At 41.8% G+C, this 27,280-nt stretch overlaps 1 protein-coding gene across 1 annotated transcript; it reads left to right on the top strand.

The window, feature by feature from the left end:
- Window positions 1–484: 484 nt before the first annotated feature.
- Window positions 485–25,986, top strand: grid2ipa (glutamate receptor, ionotropic, delta 2 (Grid2) interacting protein, a). The gene is given in 23 exon segments (XM_075454985.1): window positions 485–635; window positions 1,931–2,184; window positions 2,264–2,596; window positions 2,690–2,844; window positions 11,930–12,183; window positions 13,079–13,183; window positions 13,330–13,399; window positions 13,766–14,062; window positions 14,623–14,774; window positions 14,972–15,130; window positions 15,572–15,678; window positions 15,799–15,956; window positions 16,556–16,910; window positions 17,846–20,461; window positions 20,594–20,681; window positions 22,152–22,241; window positions 22,360–22,556; window positions 22,663–22,818; window positions 23,100–23,186; window positions 23,296–23,425; window positions 23,611–23,729; window positions 23,830–23,994; window positions 24,381–25,986. Coding segments are annotated over 23 exon segments (6,279 nt in total). The 3' UTR covers window positions 24,462–25,986.
- The last annotated feature ends 1,294 nt before the right edge of the window (window positions 25,987–27,280 follow it).

Here is a 27,280-nt window from a genome sequence, read left to right as displayed (position 1 = left end):
CACATGAGCAACAGAGGGAGACAGTGAGAGAGGGTGGGACTGAGAGAGAGGGAAAGGTATTTATAGAAAATGGGGCTTCGCAGTACCTTTTCTTGCAATGAACCATTTCAAGACCAAGTGAGTTTGTCCCAGTTTTATGTTCGTCGCTCAGCCATAGGGTTTGGACCGAGTGTGAGGCTGGACAGCCTCACCCGGGATGAAGAGCCTGACTCTCAGACGCTCTCCCCTCTCCTCTGACCTCCCTCTTCTCGTTACTGCTGGTTCTCAGATTTAGAGCAGGGGAGGCATTGGCCCTCACAAGCCACAGATGTGACTTTCAAAGTGCACTTCATTTGCTTAGCTGGGTGTAGTGGCTTTGGGAGGCAGTGAGCTCAGGTAAGGAGCAGCAAAAGGGTGTCCGAGGGCACTCTTTTGCTGCTTTTACCCCCAGGACGGGGGCGAAAACAGGCTGGCTGGAACGTGCCCTGCCGCAAGCCGGGCGAGGATGAGGCGTTTTCTGAGCAGAAAGGGCCGCTTCTCTCTGCGCCAGAGCAAGTCCGGGACCCGGAGTGCCTCCAAAGATTTCTGTAAGTCTGTTTCTCTCAATTAATCCTTTTTACATGATGTTCCTGAACTGTTTTATCTGCCGGGGGGAAGCTAAAATCAGCAAGAGAAAACTATCTGGGTCGCAAAGAAGTCCTGACAGAACTGTTTGTGCTCTGCTCAGGCAAAACCATGATCAACGGCTCCATTTCACTGATTTCTCAATCTATTTTAGATCAATAATGTCCTTTGGTTTGATGATTCCTTTCAACTGCCTGACACCGAGTTCTGGGACTCTTTCATTCTTTGAATATGATATGTTTTATTCACTCAGCCACATCTCACCCTGAATATTCAGTCGAGAGCTCCAGTGAGCACTGGATTGTTTTCTTTTGCATTCAGTGAAGTCTGACATTTCTTACAAAATCTTGCAAAAAAAGTCCAGACTTTTATTCTCTTTCTTCTAACAGACTTTTTAGTCAGTTTTTTGGGGGTGTGGGTGGGGTGGGGGATGTCTTAATTTAGCCTATCTCCACCTGTACTTTCCTTTGTTTCTCTCTCTCTCTCTGCCTCTGATAAGTTACAAAAAGAAAAACTGCTGCATACACTGTGCAGCTACATTTTCACATTGTTTCCAATGTAAGTGGGTTCGTTTGAGACTCAAAGCAGACAACCGCGAACCAGTTGTCCAGTCACTCATCCTTCACTTGTTTGTTGTACATCTGACATGGATAAAAAGCACATTCTCTCAACTGTTCTCTGCCTTTTTTTTTTATGTACATCTGCCATATAAATAGGAAAGATAGAAGAAACTAAACGGGCTAGAACATAAGATTAAGATTTGTAAACACTTTAGACAGATTTTCAGTATCAACCAATTCTTTAAAACACAAAAATATGAAGCGCGTTTGGCATACATACAGAAGATCTTTGATGTATCCAGATGACGGTAGAGATGAAGTCAAGCGAGTCCAGTGGGACACTTTCTGCAGCAGTAGAATGAGGCCAGTGACCAGGGGAAGGCCAGCGGTTCACTATGTGGGCCAGATACTAACGGGCTCGTATAACCTTCTTTGGTCAATTTCTCCTCTTGCTCTGATTTGTTCAATAAAAAAAAAATATATATATATATATATATACTGTGTGTGTATATATATATATATATATACACACACATATACCTTTTTTTGTTTTGTTTTTTATGGTGCGTTAATTGAACCTTTCGCCAGAGCTCCATCACAGAAGGTTATTTTTACACCAGTGGACCTCTTTCGCCTCCTTAAAATCCAGGTTTATAAAGTGACACTGCTGCCCTTCAGTGACCTTGGGATTTGTTAAAGTGCTAATGTCTTTCAAAAAACTCGTTAATCACTTAATATTTTGAACCCAACTCTTGCCTCGCTTTCAGACCTCGGCCTCCCGGCCACCAATCAGAATTGGCCAGAGGCGTTTGGCTTCCGGCTGGGAGGCACCGGACCCAGCTACATCCTGTCTGTGGTGGAGGGCAGTAGTGCCTACCTTGCTGGCTTGCAGCCCGGTGACCAGGTGGTGGACATTGAGGGCCAAGATGTGACCAACCTCAGCACGCCGGCACTGATTGCTTTGGCTCAAACCCTCAAGACGGTACCCCCCAGCATTGGTGTGGTGTCACGGATTGAACAGGTCAGCTGACGCCCAATACTCTCTTTAAGATTGTAGTTTTAAGATATGATATGGCCAATATTCATTTCCCCTTCTTTAGATTGATATCACCCCCGGTCCAGACGGCCGTTTTGGCTTCACCATCATCGGAGACAGCCCTCTGATGGTTGAGGAATGCATGCCTGGTGGTCCAGCTGGGCGGAGTGGTCTCAAAGTTGGTGACTATGTCATGGAGGTCAATGGCATCCCAGTAAAGCATCATGAAACCGCAGCGGCCATGATCAAAGCGGCGCAGGGTCGACCTCTGCGTCTGGGTGTGCTCAGCATGGCTCGCAGACCCAAACGACTGAGCAGCAGCATGAGGGTGCTGTCACAGAGCGGAGACAGCATTAGGGACAGTCGTGCCCACAAGGCCATGGAGTTCAATAAAAAAGTGAGTGTTTCTATCCTGAGGGGATTTCACCAAGTTGCTGTATTTCTATAGTGTTATGTTGTTTAATTATTCACCTTTTTATGTGTCCATCAGGTGGAGGAAGTCCTCGGAGAGGAGCAGGATGTGAAAGAACAGCTGTTTGAGGTGCTAAAGCAATACGCTTCTGAGAGGGATGTGGAGAGTCTGGCTGAAGCCCTGCCTGACATTTTGATCACAGAGGAGCATCAGCAGCTGATTGACAGTGTCAGGTAGCCAATCATTTCCTCACAAGTACACTCAGAGACAGGCTTCCAGGTTAAGCACCCCATGTTTATATCGTGTTTATGAGAAGCTGCAATTCCAGCTTTATGCTAATTATCATGCAAGAAAGCAAACTAGTACATGCAGCAAACTAAACTAAAGACTACCACACGCCAACCTAAAAGTACTTGACTGGTAATTTCCCCTCATCTGCAGTTTGGTCACAGATGGTTGGTATTTGTTCCTTTTTTAAGGCACAATCTCATTGTGAGTCATATGTTGAATTGGCCTATGTTAAGAACTGTGCTTTTGTGTGCAATGTTTCACAGATATTTTTAAGTCTATATTGAAATGGCTGTTCTGGTGTTGCACTACTGATGCTTCATTCAGTGTGTGTTCCACATTTTACCTGTCAATGGTTTTAAAGCTATGGATGATCAGTGTAACTGCTGATGAGAGTTTACTGGCACCTTAATATCAAAGCGAAAAAAGCAAAAGGTTTGAGATAAAGGTGCAAAGACAGCATAATACCGCTCTAAGTTGACATAACAGAACTCTGCAATCAGAGCCTCCAACGGAATGTGATTTTATCAGTCGTAGCTTGTTCCAAACAAAGTGACAGGGCTGTATCATTTCTTAGTTTTTGAGTTGGTCGTGACGTCAGATGACCAAAAATATGCTCTTGAGCAATAAAAAATTACTTAAAAAAAAAAAATCTTAGTGTGTAGATTTAAGAGTTGCATTACCTGTGTCTTATAAGAACTAACTAAGTATATCATTGGAAGCAAAGTGGCCTGATCTCCATTTTGGCTTTGTCCATTTTGTTTTGAGCTACATTTTTACACGAGCCGTACTAAAACCTTTGGTAAATGGTCTTTGCCACACTTAGCTGTAAAACAGTCACTCAACATGCAGAGTAGTTTTTTTTTTTTTTTTAACAATCTAGTGACGAGTTCCAGGTAATCCACAGTGTGTTTCTTCATGAATAGTTCACCTTTTCTGAAATGCATACAAATCCAAAACTGTTAATCTCCATCCAGTGGGAAACCATTATACTTTCATTGTTGGTTCTTTTTTGCTCTGAGGGAATCTCAATATTGAACAAAGGCAACTCTTCACACCTACTGTGAAATGTAAAAGAGGTGTACATCAAGAGCACAAGTAAACTAGTTTGATCTGTTATCAGTCTCTGGCTCCTTCCCTTGGGTGCTTTTCTGTTTCTCCCCTCGCAGGTACCATATCTGAGGGAATAGTTGCATATTGCATTTCTTCCTCCTCAGCATTGATCAGAAAACCAAAACCCAACACACAATACCACTGCTCACACTAGCACATTTTTTGTCAGTTCCCCTCTGTTTGTCATCTCACTTTGACTTTCTCGCCATTGATCGCTTTCTTTCCCATTTCTCCCTGTCAGCTGTGATTCTCTCTTTGATACACGCACCATCTTTTTGCAACTGGATCTCATCACTGAATGCTCTTTATTCCCTCCTCTGCATACAGCTCATAGCTGCTACAGCCAGTTTGCTGCTGGTGGTTGAGATAGGCACACATACGAACACAGACTCACGCAGAGGCTTCATCTCCATACAAACAGCACAGTTTTTCTCACTCAAACTTGCTTTGAAGTTCCATGCTGGAGGAAATTATGAATTGCTGCCTCAGGTGAGTCGTGAAAAACAATTTGCCATTGTTTGTTTTCACATAATCTAGCCGTACGAGCGTGTAACTGATCATTAAGTTTACGATCAAGGCTTTCTTTGTTGTTAGTGTCCATTTACGTTTGGCTTTTAAGACAACAGTATTGCTGCACGAGCATTCAAAAATAGTAGCCTTGCGTCAGTGAGTTAGAGATCCAGTGGTTCATTTTTTGTTGAGTAATGTGTTATTCCTCAGGCTAAAGGATAGAGCTATTGTCCAGCCATCTCGCTTTCCTAGATTACATCACTTTCAGAGCTTTGACTGAACCTTTCCTCCTTCTAAGAAAACTACCTGAAAAAAAAATGCTGTGTAATTTTTGTTTAGCATGAGTCTGTTAACGAGCCATTAGCTGTGCCCAACAAAAGAATTACTTTTTTTTTTTGCTGTTTTGCTCCCTATTAGGTGGTTGTAAAGTAGAGCAACTGTCCTTGTAAAAATCTAAATCAGTCTTTAAAGAAGTCCATGATATCAGCAGATAAATCGGCTCTGCTGAATTTCATCTCGGCGTATTTAGCTCAGGTGAGGAATTCATAAGCAGCGTGTATCTACTATCATTACCAGCCCCGTTTTCTTTATCCCAAACAGTGAATTGTTAAGTATTCTCGGAAAAATCTTAAAAATGGAGAATTATTTTTTGATGTTTCCAGCAGGATGTTGGCATCATTTTAATCAGCTGTAAGAAGCTGTGCATGAGTCAGGGTGTTCTGTTGGTGTAAATGGATTGGTAGTACTCAGTTTTTGGGTCATGTCCATCTCTTGGACATGCTCCAATGCTGCTTTTTTAGTTGAACATAGTGCCCGTAGTGATGGTGTCTAATAGTCTGTTGATCACTTTGATCAAGACTTAAATATTTCATTGTAAGTTTGGAATGGATTGCCTTGAAAATGTTGCACATGGTTTCCCAAAGAAGAAATCTGTGTGTGGCTATTGCCTAATTTTTTATTTAGCGCCACCAGGCGGTAAACCTTTTCTTTTTGTTAATAGATATTTGAACAGCTGCGTCATGACTCGACACAATATTATGATATTAGCCTGGAGGCTTTGAGTGAAAACTCAATTCGATGGGGCTTAATGAACTTGTGCACTCATTTATGTTGATCTTTAGAAAGAATTTAAGTAACTTTGGTCATTGACTAATTACTGCATAAAATTATGTTGTGCTTTATTTATTGTGCTAATTAGCCTGGGATAGAATGCTAGCAAGCTAAACGAGGTTGTAATGTTAATGTACCCCAGAGCAGCTTCACTGTTGGAGCGGTTAGCCTTGTTGAAGTTCTAACACATAGTGAGACTTAGTCTGAATTCGTTCATACTGATTTCCTGTTTTATCTGATCAACATTGGCTAAAAGATTTAGAAATCAGACACAACAAGAGCTGGGTACCATTGTTATAATCTAAGATGTGGAGAATGGATGTGTCTGTCCGAATCCCTGCTTTTATTTTCTCTTCGTCTCTTATTATTTGTGCTACACAGTCTGTCAGTTCCTCCGTCTCATTAACTGTCACTTCCTGTGACGGTCCTCAGTCATACAATCGTGAAAGCTCTCTACCCGCACCACCTCATTCTGATAGTTAGAGGTCGTGTATCAAGGGATGGGAGGTGTGCTTAACAGCTTATGAAGTAACTTCTTGTTCTTCATGACTTGCAAGACTTGACCAGCTGGGCCTCACTTTGCTCAGGTCTGCCTCTGTCTCCCTACTGCAGTTTTGCCTAACTGTCCCACAGGACGTGTGCTATTTTTAAGCAGCCTACTTCTTTGAATAAATTCTCTTTTAGGTTTCTGACGCACTTGCCAGTGTCAATTCTTAAATGCCTGTAAAAGCCCAGGGGTCAGCAAGAGCTTGAAAGTTATGCAAACGATTGTGCATTTGGAGAGTATTCAGAAAGAAACTTAGAAAACTATAACCTTTTTTTTTTATTCATGTTTCATTGTGTTGTGATTAATCACATTGAATTACAATGAAATGTAGGCTTCAATCTGACAATGTATCAGTGTACATACTTGTAAAGTATGCAGCAAAGTGAATATTATAATGTTTCTGCATTGATAAGTAATTTGGGGATTTTAGGTGGAAAGTGTTTGACACTTGGAGAGCATACGGTAAAAATAAGAAGTACCAACCACTTAGCTCTGTTCCTCCTTTCTGCTGGGATGAGGTGCCCCTTTTCTTTTAGGGGTCAAAGTGTAGTGTTCACCTACTATACAAATGGCCGCCAACGCCCCTGGTTGAAAGGCTGGATGACCACTACTCTTTGACTCCAAAAGGAAAAAGGTCACTTTATCCCTGTAAAAAGGAGAGGAAAGGCCAATGTAAAGTATTGGGAATGGGCTGCAGTTTTCAAAGCCCCTGTATACTCCTGTCTGCATATTACCGTTCCCTGCTCGCATTCACTCATTGTGCTGACCTGCCTATGAAATTCCACTGGGGCTCTCCTCCTTTTTCCACTTCTCTCCTCACTCCCTCCTCACTTACTCCTCTGTTCATCTCATTCTTTTCTTCCTCTTCTGAGGGACCAGAGGATTTGTCACTTACTACCTCCTCAGCCTGCTGAATGATGGACAACTCAGTGATGAGGATTATCTTTTAACAGTGAGCAAGAAGACTGCCCCGTGTTGACCCTGACCCTTGCGTCTCTGGTAAAGGAGTAAAAGATGGGAACAAATAAAGAGTGCTTCCCCAAAAATGAAGTTGGAGAACAGCTGTTGATGCTGCCTGAGGATGTTTTGGAGGTGTGGAGGGATGTGAAGCACAGCCGCTCTTATAGTTTGCTCCCTCCTTCTGTCTCATGTATGCTCCTTCTTCATTTGGCTGCTTTCCGAGCCTGCAGTGAGCACTTTTGAGATCCAGGACACCTTCCTTTTTCTCCTCTTCTTGTTTTTTGTCCAGGAGAGTTGTTTAAGCTAGATGGAGACTCGCCGTGATAGATGGGAGGCATTGGCATTGCTTAACTGAGCTCAAGCATTTCCTCAAAGCCTCGAAGAGCCATGGGAAGGGAGAGGAACCTTTCCAGACATTTTCGGTATGGCACTTTTCCTTCAATCTAATCAGTGCTGACTGTACTTAGTATTGTTTATTCTGGGTTTCATTTGAGGTAGTGAAACAGCGGCAACTTCGTAAATCAAGATTTGTTTTGATGATACTTGTACACCTGGGTTTCCATGAGAAAATATATTTACTAATTATTATTCTCCTCTATTACTACTCTGAAAAGCTAATGATACCTATTTGTTTAAATAAATTGTTGTTATTTGATTCCATTCTTTGTACTCCTCCTTTTCTCAAGTTGTACTCTGTCTTTGCAAATTCATGCTTAGCCCAGCTGTCAAATTGGCTGATCAGAAGTGGGTCTGATGATAATGGTTCTTGCAATGAGTTTCCCAGCTGATTGGAGTTGTCATTCATCCCTCTGTGCATTGTGTCCCTGATCCACCCCTCCTTCAGACCCAATTATAGACGCCTCTCGCCCTCCTTATAATTGAGGGCAACCCAAGGCCTACATCTAACTTTACTGCAGGAAAGCTCTTAAGTTTTTTGCTGATTTCTTTTTGCCCAGTTACAATATTTTACAACAGGAAATGTATTTTATTGATGTTACAAGGAGCTATCAAGGTGATTTAGGTGATGACAGCGGTAAATACCCAAAGAATGAAATGGAGTAAAAAAATTGTGACGTGTACAGTGAATGGCCCCATTATGTTTCACGCTCCCTATCTGCCATTTGTCCAAGCAGCCATAGGGATGAATGTTCTTCAGGAAAGTTATGTGGCCTATATAAGCTCTAAGCAACAGACGACACAGCTTCATTCCCAGTAGTTGCGTGAACTTGGCCTAGAAAGAGCTCCAGTTCTCTGCTTTCTCTCTTTTCCAGTCTCATCTCTCTGTCAGATTGGACTGTTTGTGTCTCGATATCTGTTTCTGCCACTTTTTTCTTATGCTGTCAGCTCATCAGCTCCGATAGCATATGCATTTTTCACTTCTTTTGACTCCTTCTGTTTCGCTCACTATGGCTTTAAGTGGGTTGAGAACTTTTCTTTTTCATACCAAACTGGCTCTGTAGATAACTGTGCAGAGTGGCCCGGTTTCACAGAAGAGCAGCTCTCAGGCCTCTGGGGAAGTGTGGACTGTTTGCTGCTTGGCTACACCAAGCACTTAATCACTGTCACCTACATACAGTCTTCCTCCCTTGGTTCTTAATATACATGTAAGCACATTAACACAATACTGACCAACGATAAGTTCACACATGCAGTTGTTAGTCTAAAAGAACAACACATAAGATTTCAGTCTTTTTTTTTTTTTTTTTTTTTTTTCCAACGTTGTAATAGATTGCATTGCATCATCTGACGTCATCCACTTTTGCAAGTTTACAAGGAAACACTCATCAGTGAGGTGGCAGAAATGCTCACTGTGATTCAGCAGTTTCTTAAAGATTTCCTTGATGCGATTGTGATGATTATGTTTCACTCCAAACCAGGGCAAACTGGAAGGAACAAACTGTAGCGTTGCTGCAGAGCTGCAGAACTTTTTACTGTTTGGCACACAAGGATATGAGAACATAATCAGCTTTGTGGTATTTGTAATCTTTGCATGTAATTGACAGCAGAAATTCAAATCAGTATATTACCAAACTATAGTGTAAATCTTTGCCCCTGATTTTAACTGATACAATAACCAAAATAGAATACTGAACTTACAGTAAAATGAGCCTTATTGTCTAAAAGACTTGGAGAGTGCTTTCTAACATCTATTGATGGTTTAATTTTGATCCAGTTAAAGGGATATTTTGTTTTGAAGTCAGCTTGTGACTTGAATCAGAGAGAAGTATTACGTGGGAGCCAAGTTAGGAGCTAGTTTTTTGTTTTAGAAGAGCAAGTTTTCACGATCAAAAACTACTCAATCCTCAGAGATTTTGTTGTGGTTTGAGCAAAATTACATTTAGTGAATTTTACATCTCATCAGTTTTGCATCATTTTTTTTATTTTTTATTTTGTCACCAGTCACTAGTTGTGATTTATGCTTTTCTAATCCCAAGATACCAACTACGAAACGGTTAAACTTTGCAAAAGTAATGCAAAGATTCAGGAGTTAGCTAACCAACAAGTCTCACTAAACTCCTGACAAACTGAGCTCATCAGAGGCCGAATACATTAACCAGCCATCGTGCATAAACTGATATGAAAACGTTCTGTGGTTGACAAAATGGTGACATAGCCACCAACTGTCAGATGCAGAAGGGATGTGGTGTAAAAATGGCTATATATAGCATTTCCCCAAACAGTTTCTGTAGCCTCGTTGTAAGTGGCCCTTAGCATCGCTTCTCCCTAATAATTCCTCTCTGACTGAGCTGTCTGATGCAGATAACTGACTGCCATAAGTACTTCACATAACCCCACTTCAAAAAAAGGATTACAAATTCCTTTAAGTTTTTATTGTATCAATAACTGTGGTTGCAGCATATAATCAAATTAATGGTGCTATGACAATGAAAATGTCCTATTTAAACACCTCAGTCAGATCAGACTGATCCCATCCAACTCAGCCAGAATCAAATTTGAATCGAATCAACAGGGTTTGTGTAAACTTTTAGATAATCTGATCAGTAGAAAAATACTACCACTTTGCGCTTAATTGATTTTTCTTTTGCTGCATGTACATGAGTACTTTTCTCTGGGTACAAACATGGCTGCAACTACACATAACTTGACGTCCACTGTTTCAGTTTCAACATCTTAAGGACTTTTTTTTTTACACTGCCCGGTCCTGATTGGTAAATGTAGTGTGATCAATTAAGTTGGGAAATATCCAATAGGAAGAAAATTTGTTTGCTTCCATGAAACATTTTCGATGGGTTGTTGGAGGAAGCTCAGATTATGTGTCACCCTTCAAATTCAATTGTTGCTCAGCATTTTTATTCAGCGTCACATTGAGAATGATATAATCTTTGCCTTCTTACAGTGTTCCCAAATGTACCTGTGAAGTCACTGTGACACCTCTGAAAGTCAAACTGCACTGCTGAGGCTCATTCTCAACAGTGGGATTTGAATAAGGAGTTGTACTGCTTGTATGGAGGCATTCTGGAAAACCAAAGCATGTTTTTCTCATCTGCACAGTGAAAATACCCAAGGGAAAAGAAGGCAGAGAGATAGTGTTGTGTTGAGGATCAAGGCAGTGCCATTTTGTGGGCGGGATGAAGAGAAAGATATGCAAAAGATAGATTGGAAGAAATTAGGTTAGGTGTGCACCCTATATTCTATTTTTTTTTTTTTTTTTTTTTTTTTTTATAAACTCACCCATGAGCACTGAAAACTGTTACTGACAATTATTTTTCCATTCGTAGGTCATCTCTGTTACGTTTTTGTGTATTCATCTTCCTCCTGCAGAGAACTGGCCAAATATAAACCTCATACAGCGGACGGCAAACATTTGAGGGAGTTTAATGGGAACAGACATTTCAAGCAGTCTTAAGACTTCAGTGGTAGATGTCATGTTTGAGTGTTAGTCACATGAGACAGACAGGATTGGTCGTTCTTTCAGTTCTCTGCTGCCGTTTGATCATTTCAGGGATAAAGCTGTCATAGAAGGCAACATTACTATTTTTTCACATCGGGGCTCAGAGGTTAGGCTTCTGACGTAAAAGCCATATTTCACAAGTTTGATGCAAAATTTAAGTCTTTATTAGCACTACTGTTTTCTCTCTGGACTCCATGTATGCAGCGCAATGAAGGATGAGATAAAAGTGGACAGAGCACGCTCATAAAAGCCCTGTTGAAAAACACGAAACATCACAAATTAAAATGCACTTTGTGACTGATAGCGTGGTTTTGTCTGAAGAGGAAGAAAACATAGTGAATAATGAGAGAGGAAAACTGCACTAATGGGGGGAGTGGAGTGCTTTCTCCCAGAGGTGGTTCTGGCACTGAGCTTCCTCCTTTTTTTTTTTTTTCTTTCTTTTTTTTTAAGCTGTGGGCTGTCACTGATACTGAATACTCTACAGTTACTGCTGATACTGCACCTACAGCTGCAAATGTGATCACACAACAGAGCTCATCTCTTTTCTTTGTCATTAAAAACACACAAATGTTGGAGCCAGCTCTCCTACCTGCTTCAACCCAACCGTGAGACGGCATGGGCTGAACTATTTTTGACCCAATTAAGTGGATCTTGTCGCTTGAGCAATACATCATCAGAACAAGAATTCCTCTGTTCTTTTGGCTGCTTTGGACGATGGAAAGATTAAGATAAAGAAAAATATTTGGATCACTGAGGTTGATGCGGAAGAAAGGCTGCTTTGCTGTGATTTTGTTTTGAATCCTGTGATGTAGAAAATGCCCCTGCAGAGTTTTTGTTGTCACTTTGAGGTTGTCTCTGATTCCACAATGTTTGCCAGAATCTTCATTCCCAAGAAGCACCGGGAGCGTTTTGACGAGGTGGTCTCTCAGAGCTTGATGAGCCGGCTGAAGGGGCGGAGCTTCAGTGACCCTAGCCGTAGCCACCTTCGCCGCAGCCGGAGCGAGGATCACCCTGAACGCCTCCTTGTTTCCACCCGTGCAAGCTCAGTGCCACGCACCCACGCAGAGGAAGGTGTGGTCCCTCCTGCCAGAGGCATGCGCAAGACCACCTCACTCATTGCCGGCCACTCCGGTGGCAGCACCACTAACTGCAGGTCTGTATTAAGTGACAATCATCTCCCATCTTCTCTATTGTTTTTCAATTTTGTTTGAAGCACTTAACGACAGCAGGTCAGTTCACATATATGTGCAAAAAAGATGAGTGGTGTTACAAACAGTTATGTGAGACTTTTTTTCCTTTGGTCATCGTTTCTGAGTATTTTGGCCTTCATTCGGCTGGATTCACAGCTGTTATTTCTAATCAGCAGCTTATTTTTTATTGGGAACAAAACAGAAAAGTGTTCCTCTAAATAACGTCTCCTGATAAAATCTATTAGCACTGTACAAAAGAAAAGTATGTGACAGTAAGAAATTATGTGGCAGCATGCAGAATTGAATCCTCTTGTGGTAAAGCCAGTGGTAAAAAAAAAACATATTTAGACACTCATCCTGGTTGTCCTAATCTCCTCCTTTTCTATGTCGTTTCTGATCATGAACTGTTTGATGTTTCTCTACTTCTATGTTGAAATATTCACATGTATATATTCAATAACACACAAGATTGTTTTAAACATCCTGTCACCACCTCCTGAACTTACAGGAGATGAAGCACCTCTAAGAAATGACGATTCTCTTCTGTAGCTCTGAGGATGTTCTTCAGTTCCCTGGGGATACACTGTCCATAGTTAGTTGGGGTGTTCATGCAGGATGTGACTCTTAAAAGTTGAACATGGAGATCTGTTGGGTAGCCTCTTTTGGACTTAACTGTGTGAAATGAGCCCTAGTAATGAATTAACTCTACCACACATAATTACTGTTTATTTATAAAGAGTTATTTTCTATTTTTTAAGGATTCTTATCATAATCTGTGTGCTTGTTTATTTTGTGGTGGCATGTGAGTCGTGGAATTACTTTGTTATTAATCACAGCTCAAATCTGTCTCTTTAGGACGGTACGAGTGTGCAAGGGCAACATGAGTTTTGGCTTCACTTTGAGAGGCCACGCTCCAGTGTGGATTGACTCTGTGATCCCTGGTAAGTTAGGAAGGCTTCTTCCCATGCATGTTAATTTAATATGTTGCAATAACATTTAACAAAACCTAGCATTTGCTCTAAAAAGCTGCAGTTGTCAAAAGGTTGTATTAACAATCTCCTTATCTCACTTGTTTTCTTCTCTGCAGGAAGCCCTGCAGACAAGGCAGGATTAAAACCAGGAGACCGGATCCTTTTTCTCAATGGACTGGATATGAGGTTGAGCTCTCACCCACACTAATTTTAAAGATAAGAGGGAACTAGATAAGATGCAGAAAATAGATTTCCTATAAACATAAATCTGTCACTGTAGTTTTGTTGTTGAAGAAGTTTTATGTTTATAGACCTCTAACTTCAGATGGACCATTTGATTCTAAAAATAAGTTAAAAGACAACTATAAGGAAGTACCACAGAGACCACATATGTAATGTTTACTGCAGAGTACAGAGCTTGCCATGTCTTGGTTGCTTGTTTAAGCATGAATATAGCAAAAAGGAATTATTGCCTCATGATAGAAATGTATTAAGCTAGCAGTCAGTATGTGGCTGTATATGTCCCTTTGTGTGCCATGTGTCTCGCTGCAGGACCTCGTCTCATGAGAAGGTGGTGTCCATGCTGCAAGGAAGTGGTGCCATGCCCACCCTGGTAGTTGAGGATGGTTCAGCTACTTTTACGTTATCTGAGCAGGACCTCCCAGGAGGCAGCGTTCCCCCAGAATGTGCCCGCTCGCCCGTGCTCAGTTCCCTGCAGTGGGTGGCAGAAATTCTCCCTCCCAGTATTAGGGTTCAGGGTCGCACTTTTGGACAACAACTGGAGCACCTGCTGACAATCCAGGAGAAGTACACTATCTGCAAGGCTTTGGAGAACTTCTTTCAGCACAGGTGAGCTGCGGGTCATTGAGGGTGGGAAGGCAGAAGGAGAGAGTGTGTGGAGACAGTATAGATGGATGAGCAGTGATAAAAATAATTGTTATGGAACAATCAATGTTGTTTTATTTTGTTCTACCCAATGCAAATTGATTTTATACAAACTGACAGTGATTTATTAGACTGACTATGGTACCACTAGGCCATAAGGTGCTGTGGGGCTTTTTGTGATCCGGAGGTGTAAACCACTCTATATGTGCCTGTTTTGTATGTTGAATATGATCTCTCGGAGACAATTAGAATTCAAGTCTGTTTGGTTATTGAAGCACATATAAACACATCATTAAGAATCCCTGCTCATTAAGTAATTGGTACACCAGCTCATTTAGTGTTGCTTTGCACAGGCAACCATTAGCTGAAAAGAGAAAATACAGTTACACAAATCAAAACCGTTTTATCAGTTCGGCTTTAAGTCAATAAATTCTGTTTACAAATTTCTGGGTATTGTTTGTTCAAATGTAGTCACGATTATGTATATGGCTGGTCACACATTTAAGCTCAACTTTTGGCCACAGGAATGTAGACACGCTGATCGTGGATGTGTTCCCGGTGCTGGATACTCCAGCCAAACAGGTGATCTGGCAGTTTGTTTACCAGCTGCTGACGTATGAAGAACAGGAACACTGCCAGAACAAGATCTCCCGTTTTCTCGGATACAAAGCACCAGGTTTGTGCACACTTCTCTCCTTTAACATTCCTTGACATTAGCTGATGCACACCGTCGTGAGAATATTATGGGTTATCATGGAAATCTTGACTTAAATTTGGTGGGTCACTGAAATTAAGTCAACATTGGCATTGTTGGCCCTCACACTCCTTTTCCTCTTCCTCTGCATTGCAAATATGTATGTGTGTGTGTTCCAGTTCCACCACCACCACCACCTCCCCCTCCTTCGGAGCCCGAATCTGCCCCCGAGCCTCATCGTCGTAGCAGCTCCATGAGGGTGACAGGGACCACTTACAGGAGCAGTGTGAGGGGACGTAGCTCTGATGACCTGGTCATCGGCACACATTTGGGCATGGGTACTGAAATGTATTGTCTTTAACATCATCTGTAGCAACACTAATTATGACCTCGACAGCACCCTCAATTCTCATCACTATAATTATCTTTGCCTTCATGATCACTCATATTATTCTCATTATGACTGGGATCTTTGTCCTGTTTTGTTTGCACATAAAATAAGTTTGCCTCTTCTTCTGGCCTCCAATCTCTTTTACATGACTGAAGTTACAGTATTACATGTTCCTATGTAGCCAACATTGCTTTAGTCAAATACCAGACTCAGTACAGTAGTTTCTTTTGTTCTGAAGTAGTGCAAGAATCACCCCAAATCAGCCTAATCTTATACCAAAAGAATAAAAGAAAAGAAAAACTAGAATCTGATTCTGATAAATCGTTCATTCAGTTAAATCAACTGCCTCGGTTGTGTTTAAGTCATTCTGATGGGTGTATCACCATAGGCCTCCGTACCGAGCCTGCACACGAGACAGGGATGAGGTTGGCTCCAGGAGAAAGACAATCCGGAGATGGTACCTCTCTCCCTGAAACTCCCAACAACCTCACCAATGTATGTGGCCTTATTTTTTTGGGGGGGGGATATAAATATCACAGCAGAGCTCATCGTCATGCACAGAGTTAGGACAAAAAAAACTCACTCCGATTTCTTTGTATATTTTCACCATACAAGCTGTCAGCAGTGTACGCTGAACTGGAGAATATGTACTCATCCAAGAGGTCCAAGTCTCTGAAGAGCCGCCCACCTCCTGCCCCAGAGAGTTTGCTGGATTTGGAACCTCCTTCACGCACTGCGTCTCCTACAGTACATGGCAGCACAGGTAGCTGAAAGTTTCACTAAATCCATAGCAGCTGCAATTAAAGTCAGTTACAGTTAAATGCTGTGTCAAATGAGTTTCTATCTCATCTATTATGTGCATCTGTGAGTGTGTGTGTATTTGTAGTGGTATGTTAAAAAAAAAAAGAATGATTAGGAAATTTAGATTGTAAAGTAATTCATGAAAGATAAACATAGACCTTTTTTGACTCAGTTCTGTATAACTTTATCTAAAATTGTATTTCTATGAAATCATGCTGTACATAAACACAGAGAAAAGCAGGGATTTTAAGATAAGATCATATAAACCTTTATTAGTTCCACAGTGGGTAAATTCACAACAACAACACATTTTGAGTAATCCTCTATTTTTATTCTCAAATAGATGCACATGACAACATGGTGATGGTGGAGGTGGACCTTAAAAACACACTATTAAAAACAGCCTTCAATCAAAAATAGATTAAAGTTATTGCAAGTTAATTACTTTGAGTGGAATTTGTGTGAACAGATATAAACCTTAACGTACCTTAAACACTCTTTTAACTTGAAACTGTATTTGTTAGACACTCAAATGAATAAATAAAGCTGACATTTAGCTCTCAGTGTGTAGCTATACGTGTCTGTTCTTTGTCTCAGGTAACCGGAAAGGACCCTCACCCCATTCGTCTTGGCCGGATCCTCTGCCCAGTCCACCTCTGGCCCAGTTCTACCCATCAGGGTTAACAAGCCAGACTAGTGGGGAGTCTAACCCGTACATCAGCCTAGACAGTCCCCCTCCCTCACCTCCTGAACCAGACTTCCCATCTAGCCCACCTGTCCACCGCAGCAGCAAGCGGCGTTACACCTTCTCTAAACCTCCTCGTTCAGAAGACACGGATCGCTTTCTGGATGCACTGAGCGAGCAGCTGGGACAGAGGGTGGCCATCGTTGATGACTTCTTGACACCTGAAAATGACTATGAAGAGGTAGAGTCAACTAGAAAAAATCTGAAATCAAATTGCTCATTGTCACCTAACAGTATTCTGCTAAATAAAATGACAGTCACAGTCGTTTCTATGAAAAAAAACAGAAGAACAATGCAGATCACAAATAGGTTTCAAACAGCTTGTAGCAGCAGCGCATAACCATGCAGTTGTCCAAATAAAGCCAGTTCTTTGTCATATTACTAAAATCAACATACCCATGATTCCATAGGTTCTTATGACAGTGGGCTAATTCCCTCTTGTCCACCAGTGTAAGCTTTGTGTCTAAATGTAAAACAGGACAAAGCTCCTTGACACACATATATTTACAGAAATAGTGTGGAACATACTTACCTGTAAAATGTCTAGAAGAATTAGATATTTCAGGAGAACAAAAGCAGATTTAGAAGATTATACTCAGTGAGGAATGTCAGTTTTTGTTTTTTTTCACTGTGATCTTTAATGATGTTTAAAAACACAATGTGCGATTCAGATCTAAAAGCAAGAGCACCATCCCCACCAACATTTGAAACACCATTAAGATCTGCTGCCTGTTAAATTCTTTAATGAGAGGCTCAACATATAAACTAAGAAAGGTTTAATGCAACCCAGGGTTGCAACACAAAACCCTCTTGAATATCAAGAAATACAAAGCAAGAATGAAAATACTTCAGTGGACAGTGCATCTGCTGAGAGCTAGACCATCACACTCAACTGGATGTTCATATTAGATGATTGAGAAGGATGATTGAAAGACAGGGCTTTTGTGTCTGCATGCTCTGAGTTTTTTTTCAAAAGAAACATCCCACTAAGACATGATTTAAAGTTTGAAATTACCATTGGTGACATAAAGTGTTTCCAGTTTAGTATCTTAAGTTTTCCTGACGTTCCAATCTGACATTAAAGATCTAATGAAGTGTAATTGGTGTTAATGCCAGGATGTTGTGCAGATGGGCTTCCCAGATGAGGACGATGAGGATATTGAAGATGAGTTGGTGGTGGATGATGACGAAAATGGAGGATTTGTGGCTCCAGAGCTAAGCAGCCCAAGTGATGTCCAAAGTAGCAGCGGAGAAGAAAACGCCTCTTCCCTCACCTATTCCTCCTCCTCTGATCACATCCCTCCCCCACCCATGACCCCTCCTCCACCCCCACCTGTTCAGTTCAATGACCCGCCTCCTCCCCCTCCACCACCTGCACAGACACAACCTCAACAACAGCAACAACAGCAACAACCACTGATCTACACTCCTGAGCACTCACCAAGAACATATGTTCCCATCCGCCGGAAATCTGGCCCTCCTCCACCACCTCCTCCTCGCAGTAATATACCACCTAAGCGCCACTCATTACATAAAGTCCTCCCTACAAGAGAGGATCTTCAGGTCCATGCTACCATACAAGAGCTGAAAGCATACCAAGAACAATCTTACCACGGAAGACAGGCTTATGAGGAGCAACAAGCATACAAGGAGAGGCAGGCATATGAAGAGCAAAAAGCCTACGAGGAACAACAACTTTTCCAAGAACAACAGGCCTATCAGGAGAAAATCTTCAAAGAAAGACAGGCTTATGAGGAGCAGAAAGCTTTTGAGGAGCAACAAATATACCAGGAGCAGCAAGCTTTCCAAGACAGACAAGTATATGAGCAGGCCTACCAGGAGCAAAAAGCATACGAGCAGCGTAAAGCCTACAAGGAACAAAAAGCATTTGAAGAGCTTCAAGCCTACCAGGAACAAAAAGCCTATGAGGAGCGTAAAGCTTATGAGGAGCAAAAAGCCTACGAGGAGCGTCAAGCCTATGAGGAGCAACAAGCGTATCAAGAGCAACAGATGCAGCAGATCTACCAAAGCCATCAGTCAATGCCTGCCCAGCCAACACAGCAAAAAGCCCATTCACCTCTGCCTCTCCAACAACTACACCAGTCCTTACCCCCGCTCCCCTCTCCAGACTCCACCCATGCACATGCTAACCACCCTCTTTATATGATGCACCAAGCACAGCAGCAACAGGCCCACCAGAGTCATCATCACCGACGGCTGTCTCGTTCAGCCCCACCCCCCCGTCAGCCATCACCCCAACCAACAGTCCACCCAAGCCAACAAGGTCAATACACTGAGGGCATCTACCAAAGTCATAAAGGCGTTAAACCCCAACCCCACCATTCCTCAACGGAGATGCTCCACCAGATGCACCAAGCCCCTGCCCATCATTCCTCTGCTGAGATGCTCCACCAGCTGCAGCAATCCCAGGCCCACCACGCTTCTACTGAGATGCTCCAACAGCTGCAGCAATCCCAGGCCCACCACGCTTCTACTGAGATGCTCCAACAGCTGCAGCAATCCCAGGCCCACCACGCTTCTACTGAGATGCTCCAACAGCTGCAGCAATCCCAGGCCCACCACGCTTCTACTGAGATGCTCCAACAGCTGCAGCAATCCCAGGCCCACCACGCTTCTACTGAGATGCTCCAACAGCTGCAGCAATCCCAGGCCCACCACGCTTCTACTGAGATGCTCCAACAGCTGCAGCAATCCCAGGCCCACCATGCTTCGACTGAGATGCTCCAACAGATGCAGCAAGTCCACGCCCACTACTCATCATCAGAAATGCTCCACCAAATGCACAAATCTAAGGCCCATCATTCTTCAACTGAACTTCTCAATCAAGCTCACCAGATGCATCGGGGACAACCTCACCATTCATCGACTGAGCTGCTCCATCAAATGCACCCACCCAAGTCTCATCACTCATCCACAGAGCTTCTGCATCAAGTCCATCAGATGCATCAACCCAAGCCCCATCACTCCTCCACAGAGATTCTGCATCAAGTCCAGCAAGAGCCTGCCTCCCTCCCAGTTCAGCTAAACCGGGAGAGTCACTCCCATCAGAGCCGCAGAAGTCTAAAAGGTCATCATCAGACTGAAGTGTCACTGCAGAGGCACCAAGAGCAGCAGATCCATCAAACCCATCACCCCCAGCCCACCAAACCCTCCCCCCAGAGACCACACTCTATACAGCAGACCCACCACCATTCCAGCACACCTCAGATCCACCACATCCACCACATGACCCCACAGCCCCCTCCTCAGGACTACCAGCACCAGATCCATGTCATCCATCCTCCTCAGCAGCCCCACAGGCCCCAGCCACTTCTTTCCACTTTTCAACCCCTTCAGCCACACCAGCCCACCCTCTCCAGCTTCCAGCCTCTTCCCCAACACCCCCAACCGCAGCACCAGGTCCAGTCCTCCACCCAAACGGCTCGTCCACATTCGCAGCCGTCACACCACCTGCTGCAGTCCCAAAACCAGCCACAATCCCAGGCCCACCACAAGCAATCCCAGAACCAGGGTCAGCCCCAGTCCCTCCCTCACTCTCTCTCTGATCCTACAGAACATCTTGAGCCACCTCCACCTCCACCCCTCCCACCCCCCTGCTCCCCTCCTCCACTGCCAAGACCTAATCTGTCCAGGATGGACTCCAATCACATGAGCGTGAAGCGGCTGCGCTGGGAGCAGGTGGAAAACTCAGAGGGAACTATATGGGGACAGGTGAGGTTGTGGAATTCAGACATGTGAGACTAAGTCTTCCAGAGGTGCAACAGATTTCAAATAAAAGATATGTAAGACTATAAAAATTTAACTTTTTTTTTTTTTTTTTTAATTTTGCATGTCTTTTTGTAGCTGGGTGCAAATTCTGACTATGACAAACTGCATGACATGGTGAAGTATTTGGATCTGGAGCTTCACTTCGGGACACAGAAGAGCTCCAGTGAGTACATGTTTACAATATGTTTTGGGTTAATCTAAGTCCTGACCATGCAGTATATGACAACAACTTTAATCAGCAGTTGATTTGAGAGATGCCAATCACAGACTCTATTCCTACCCTGAGTGCAGTGTATTTCTCATATACAATTTTGGGAACTAAGGTTAATCTGCCATTTTAGTCTTTGCTTTTTGTTTCATATAATCAATGTCAAATATGTAAAACTGTAATATTTCAAAATGGTCTTCATCAATGCTTCTCCAGGCTTTCTAAAGGTTTTTCAAACTTAACCTTTGGACATTGACTGCTTTTTAACTCATTTTCAGTGCAGTTCTTGTAAATGAGTATACAGAGGACTATGTTGTTTTTTTTGGTTTTTTTTAAGCCACTTAACACTTACCTATGAATTATTGAGGGATAGGCACCTAACTCAAGAGATGAACCAGTGTTGTGTCTACACATAACACACAACTTAGCAAAGAACCTGTTTTTAATTGTATCTTTTGGCACTTTGTAACTAGCAGCCTATCACAAAGACACAGTATTTATTCCATTTTCTTCAGTTGCATCAATAAGATGCGAAAGATACAGTATCGCAGTTTGACATGCGTAAAAGAGTGTTTTCAATGCAACGAGGTGGTTGCCAAATAGCTATCAGTTGGAAATTTGGCAGTGTGTGAAGCATGTTCATAGAGTATTTTTGGGAAACTGGACAAAATACATGGTGTCAGGTCTAAAAACCCATCTACAGTGGATGAACACTATCTGAAAAGGATGTCCTTGAAAAAAGACACAAATTCAGCAAAGACCTGACACAGGACCTGAGAGATGCAAATGGACCTTCAGTTGATCCATCTACTGTTCACTGAAGCCTCATCAGAAATGGTCTCCATGGAAGGGTGGCTGCCAAGAAGGCATTCTTAAGGAAGGGAAACAGGGAGAAAAGGCTGAGGTGTGCCAAATGACACAAGAACTGAAATGAAAATCAGTGGCAACGGGTCTTATGGAGGAATGGAGTGCTCCTCACCCGAGCCCAGACCTCAACATTACTGATGCAGTGTTGGGATCATCATGACAGAGAACGGGACAAAAGGCAGCCAACATCCAAAGAAGAGCTTTAGAAAGTCCTTCGAGAAGCTTGGAGAACTATTCCTGAAGACTACTTAAGGATATTGCAAGAAAGCTAGTCTAAAAGGGTTCAGGCTGTGTTGAAGAGTAAAGATGCTCATACCAAATATTTACTTTTCAACTTGCTAGAGTTGTACAAACTGTTGCCTGACATACTGATATTTATGTTTGCTTATTTAAATAAATTGCTGGACCTATTTCCTGTTTTTCTTGCACTGCATAAATAAACGAGTGGCTGAGGACTTGTTCACAGTTCTGTAAATGTGTATCTGTCTTTGTTTGTCCATGTCCTTGCACATATCCCGATGACATTTGGCATTTAACTAAGGCTGGTCCCATTTTTAGTGCCTGCTCCAGAGCCATCTCCCCAACTAGAACCCTTTAAGAAGAAAGATGTTGTAGAAATATTGTCCCATAAGAAGGCTTACAATGCCTGTGAGTATAACTATTTTATTCTATTATTTAAAAACTTTTATCAGGTTGACCGTAATAACCACAGCCATGAGCATTTTTCTATCCAATAATTAGCCTTCTTTGTTTGTTGAACTACTAGCCATCCTGATAGCCCACCTGAAGCTGTCTTCTGGGGAACTCCGTCAGTTATTGATGAACATGACCACAGATAGACTGGAGCCAGCTCACATCAAACAGTTGCTGCTGTATGCCCCCGACGCAGAGGAGGTGAAAAAGTATGAAGAGTACAGACAAGACCCCAGCAAACTCAGTGAGCCAGACCAGTTTGTGTTGCAGGTATGACCGTGGCAGTGAAGGGGGGGTTAGTTTTGGTTCATTTGTACATGTATACAAATCATTATGTGCGTGACCTGAGATCTATGTCATTGCACATGTCTATCAGATGTTATCAGTAGCAGAGTACAAGACGCGTCTGCAGAGCCTCCTCTTCAAGTGTTGTCTTCAGGAGAAGACTGAAGAGCTGAGGGGAGCGTACGATTGCATCTACAAGGCCTCCATGGAGCTGAAGACCAGCAAGAAGCTTGCTAAGATACTAGAGGTATGCTGCCTAGTGAGGAAATTGACAGGACAAAAAATATATTCTGTGCCGTCTGAAAATTTCTAAAATTCAATAGAGATGTAAAAGTATTTGCTGTCACAATACTCTGTGATACTGACAACACTCGCATACCACCGGCAGTGAACAAGATTGTGTTTGTTATCAGAAATGTAAAACGGAGAACTGTTCACTGCAGCACACTCTGTTCTGTGAATTGGAATAGGACCAAACCTCCTGAATGCTATGTCTTATTTTTTGTCTTGGTTTTTGACTTTCTGTAGTTTGTTTTGGCAATGGGGAACTATTTGAATAACAGCCAGCCTAAAACCAACAAGACAACAGGCTTCAAAATCAACTTCCTTACAGAGGTACTGTACGTTATGCACCTTTAGATATATCGGACAGATGACCAAATATTTGCACGTTTCTTTATTTCTGTTTTTCATTCATTGATTAACTCAACTATTTCCCGTGCAGCTGAGCACAACAAAAACAGTTGATGGGAAGTCGACATTCCTGCATATTTTGGTCAAGTCGTTGTGTCAACACTTTCCCGATGTGTTGGATTTTTCCAAAGATCTTACCATGGTTCCTCTTGCAGCAAAAGGTAAAAGATGTATTTACCATTTTATTTTTCGATAAAATTCAAACTTCAGGAATACTTTAGAATATACTTATTTAAGCTGTAGTAGCTGCTTTCATGTTTCTCACATTTGTTTCTGATTTGAAACGTTCTTCTCCTCTTCCCTTTGTTTTCCTGTTTCACACAAACAAACTCTCCCACATCTATAGTGAATCAGAGGACTATCACATCAGATCTAAATGACATCCATACAAACATCCAGGATATCCGCTCAGCCTGTCAAAAGATGCCGGCGACCGCCGAGGATCGCTTTGCTGTCGTCATGAGCGTATCCTTCAGAAATAGCTGGAGAAAGGAAGAGAGCACAGAGAAATATGTTGTACCGGATATGATTAAACCTTTTTGTCCCTTGACTTTAAGTTGCTCAGAACTTCCTGGAGAACAGTCATCCAGCAATCCAGTCTCTGGAATCTCTCCAACAGAGAGCAATGGAAGAATTCAGCAAAACTGCCTCTTTCTTTGGCGAGGACGGCAAAGCCACCAACACCGAGGCTTTCTTCTGCATCTTTGCCGAGTTCACGAAAAAGTTTGAGGTGAGTAACTGATATTCAACCATTTACTACTTCATACGTTATCTCCTCGGCCAGATGTTTTGTTTTTAAAAAGCAATGTAATGAGCATCAAGGATGCAGCAAGAAAGCAATCTGTGAGTCTCCAAACTGAGCAGTTTAGCTTTACTTAAAAAGTATCAAAGTTTACCATTAATACAGTATCATGAAGGTTTTTTTTAAAAGCTGTTGTTGCTAGTATTTGTTACCCCTAATAAATAGTTTTCAGACCTGTTTGTATGTTATTGAAATCAAAATCAAATCCAAATCCTTATTTGTCTCCACAGTATTTGCACTAAAAATGATTTGATACATGCAACAAAATAATATAATTGATTAATTACAGTTTTCTTTTATTTTCTTGACCACAGAGAGCTCTGGGTGATCAACAAGCTGCAGAAAACCCGAAGAGCCCTCGGAGTCCGAGAATGGCCTCCCCACTGGCCTGGTAACCGCATTCAGTACAACCGTTGACACAGTGGGCGTACGGTCACACACATGATAAATGCATAAGAAGCACAAACACAGACTTACATATTCCATGTGCAATAACTGAGCAAATTGTTTTTTTGAGTTTTTACTTAAAGGAGGAGAGTAGAACCTTGAATGGAAGATGAACATCTTTTATGTCAAATATGTAAACTTCAGCTTTTTACCAGTGTTGTGTGTATAATCCTGCATTGAAAAGCAATCACTAACAAGTTTGGTTTGGACTGTTTCAAAGAGTTATTCAGTAGCATCCAGTAGTTTAAGGTATATTTTTAAGGTATATTTCTCTAAGCACCTATGTAGCGTGTAATGACAATTATATAAGAAAATCTTTGTGGCATATCTGCAACTAAGACATAGACTTGTGTATTTTGTCTCAAAATAGATATATAATTAAATGTGGTTCATCTGAAACCATGAAATCAGTTTTTTGAATAGTTTACATGTTCTGTATTTTTGCCAAGCACCCACCACATTGAATGTAACATAGATTCTTAACTAAGTGTCACCTGTTTCCCACCCAAATACCCATAAACAGACTTTCCCTTCCAGGCGTTGTGCATATGCCTCGGTGTCTGCAGATTTTCCAAATCTGTGTTCTTGTGTGACACTTAACTTACAATACTACCAACTTGTACATATATGACATTTTCAGTGTGGATTGTTTTTTCATTCTCATTTGGCTCTAGTCATAAAGACACTACTAACAGATTGCAGTGTGATCCAGTGGATCTTACAGCGGGCACTGTGCAATATGTGAACAGCAAGCGGCATTCCACTGTTAGATATTTCACTCTTTAACGTGGAACAGAGACATGTTTTGTGTGAACTGTACATAATGAGAGAGACTGTAAAGAAAATATACGCTACAAAACATGAAACACTTTAATAGCTATAATGTGTTACCTGGTATTTCTTTTATTAAACTGAATTTAGAGTTAAACCACTGAGAGGTCAGCAAATATCCTTAAGTTTATGGTGAAGCAGGTTTAATAAAATGTAACATTCTAACAACTAATTATACAGCTTCTCAGATAGGCCAGTGCTTTGTAAAAACAGCAAAGCTTTAAGTGCGATTTTTAAGGCAAAATATTATAAGATCAATGTGCGCAACCAGTATAAGCTCTGTTTTCTAAAAGTATAAGTTGTTGTTTTTCTGCTTGGATTACAGAATGGAAACTTTAAAGCAATGTTCTTGATTTAAGGCCTATAAAGTGTCAAGTCTGTATTTTGTATTGTAACTTAATGCTGACAAATATACTTCTATGAGGTCTGCTTTTGCTTCGTGCATTTGTGTTTTTTAGGACATCTGGAAATGATTTGTCCGACACTGAATAGAGTGCACTGCTGGGAAATCTGTTGTGGTTGCATCACATCAAAGGCACTTGTGTACAGTTGTGCCCTCCAACTTTTTTATTGTTTGAATAACTTTGTATACCTTTACAACTGCCGTTAACACTCCTGCTATTGCTCCGACATGTTCATCCGTCCTGCTGCTGTGAAAACTTATCTGAATTGTCTTTGTGAGATAAGACCCCGTCTGTATCTTTCTCTTCCCGACATGAAAGCGCTGTCACGCAGGTGTTCCTCTTACTCTGCTTTAATTAGAGTTTATCTCTGCCCAGGTCTTCTGCGTAGATTGTATGAATTTGTACCTCATTCAGCAATCATTTAGCTATTTTGCTGGCAGCAGGAAAACGCCTCCCCTTAAAGGGTAATAAATCTCTCGCACACTTTAACTAAACCTTGTAGTACACTCGTGGAGAGTGGAGTTTGATCTCTTGGTGTGAGGACGAAGATTCCAGACAAAACGTCAGATTCCTGAGATCGTCCTTAGGTCATTTGTGACATGCTGTATTGTTTGGACCAGAGAAGTCAGCTTGAGGCAGCCCAGCTGGAATGTTAAAGGGAGTGACATCTTGCTGAAAGGTGAGTTTGTTTTACCTGATGATATGGCCCAACACAGTAAAAGCTGAAGACGTCGGCGAGAGACAAAGTCGTAGCTGTTACTGCCGATTTGGCAATCTCAGTTGCAACTTTACAGTTGTCTTTTCCGATACTAGCAAAGTAGGTTTTTTTCTCTTGTGTTTGTTTGGCTGGCCCCATTCCATAAGTGTGACCAACAAACTCAACTGATGTAAGCCAGTAATGGTTAACTCAGTGGTCATCTAGTCAGTGATTGCTGTATTCAGACCAGTCTTGCGGTCAATATTTTATTTGAATCATAGTACAAACCCCATTTTCAAAAGTTTTGAAAAGTTTTCTAAAATGTAACAGAACCCAAGTCTTTAATTTGTTCATTTGAACCTTTATTTAACAGACACCAGTACAAAGGCAATGATTTTCAGTGTCTTCACTGACCCACTTTGTATATAGAAAATTTTAACAAATCTGTAATTTGATTCTTGCAACAAACAGTTAAGTTAACCATACCAGTATGTGACATCATGCTTCCTTTTAATTACAAGTTTTTAATCATTTATGAGCTGAAAATTGTAATTGTTACAGTTTTGCGAGAGGAATCAGACTCCACTCATGATGAAAAGCCTCCGATTCTTTGGAATGTAGAGTCCAACCTCTGTTTTACCCAATAACAGCTGAAATGGGGACTCTTCTGACAACAGAAAACGTGTCCACTGTATTTCTCTCCATCTGAAAAGAGCTTGTAACAACTGAACTTGGCAGAATCTCGACACAGACTCGATATGTGGCTTCTTGCTTGTGGAATACAGTTTTAGGTTACCTTTCAGGGTGCCGCAGCAGACTGTGCTGCAGACTGTTG

The sequence above is a fragment of the Odontesthes bonariensis genome, chromosome 21 (assembly GCF_027942865.1).
Source record: "Odontesthes bonariensis isolate fOdoBon6 chromosome 21, fOdoBon6.hap1, whole genome shotgun sequence".
NCBI lineage: Eukaryota > Metazoa > Chordata > Actinopteri > Atheriniformes > Atherinopsidae > Odontesthes > Odontesthes bonariensis.
The sequence above is the reverse complement of the archived record's forward strand: the minus strand, read 5'-3'. Positions and strand labels throughout refer to the sequence as shown.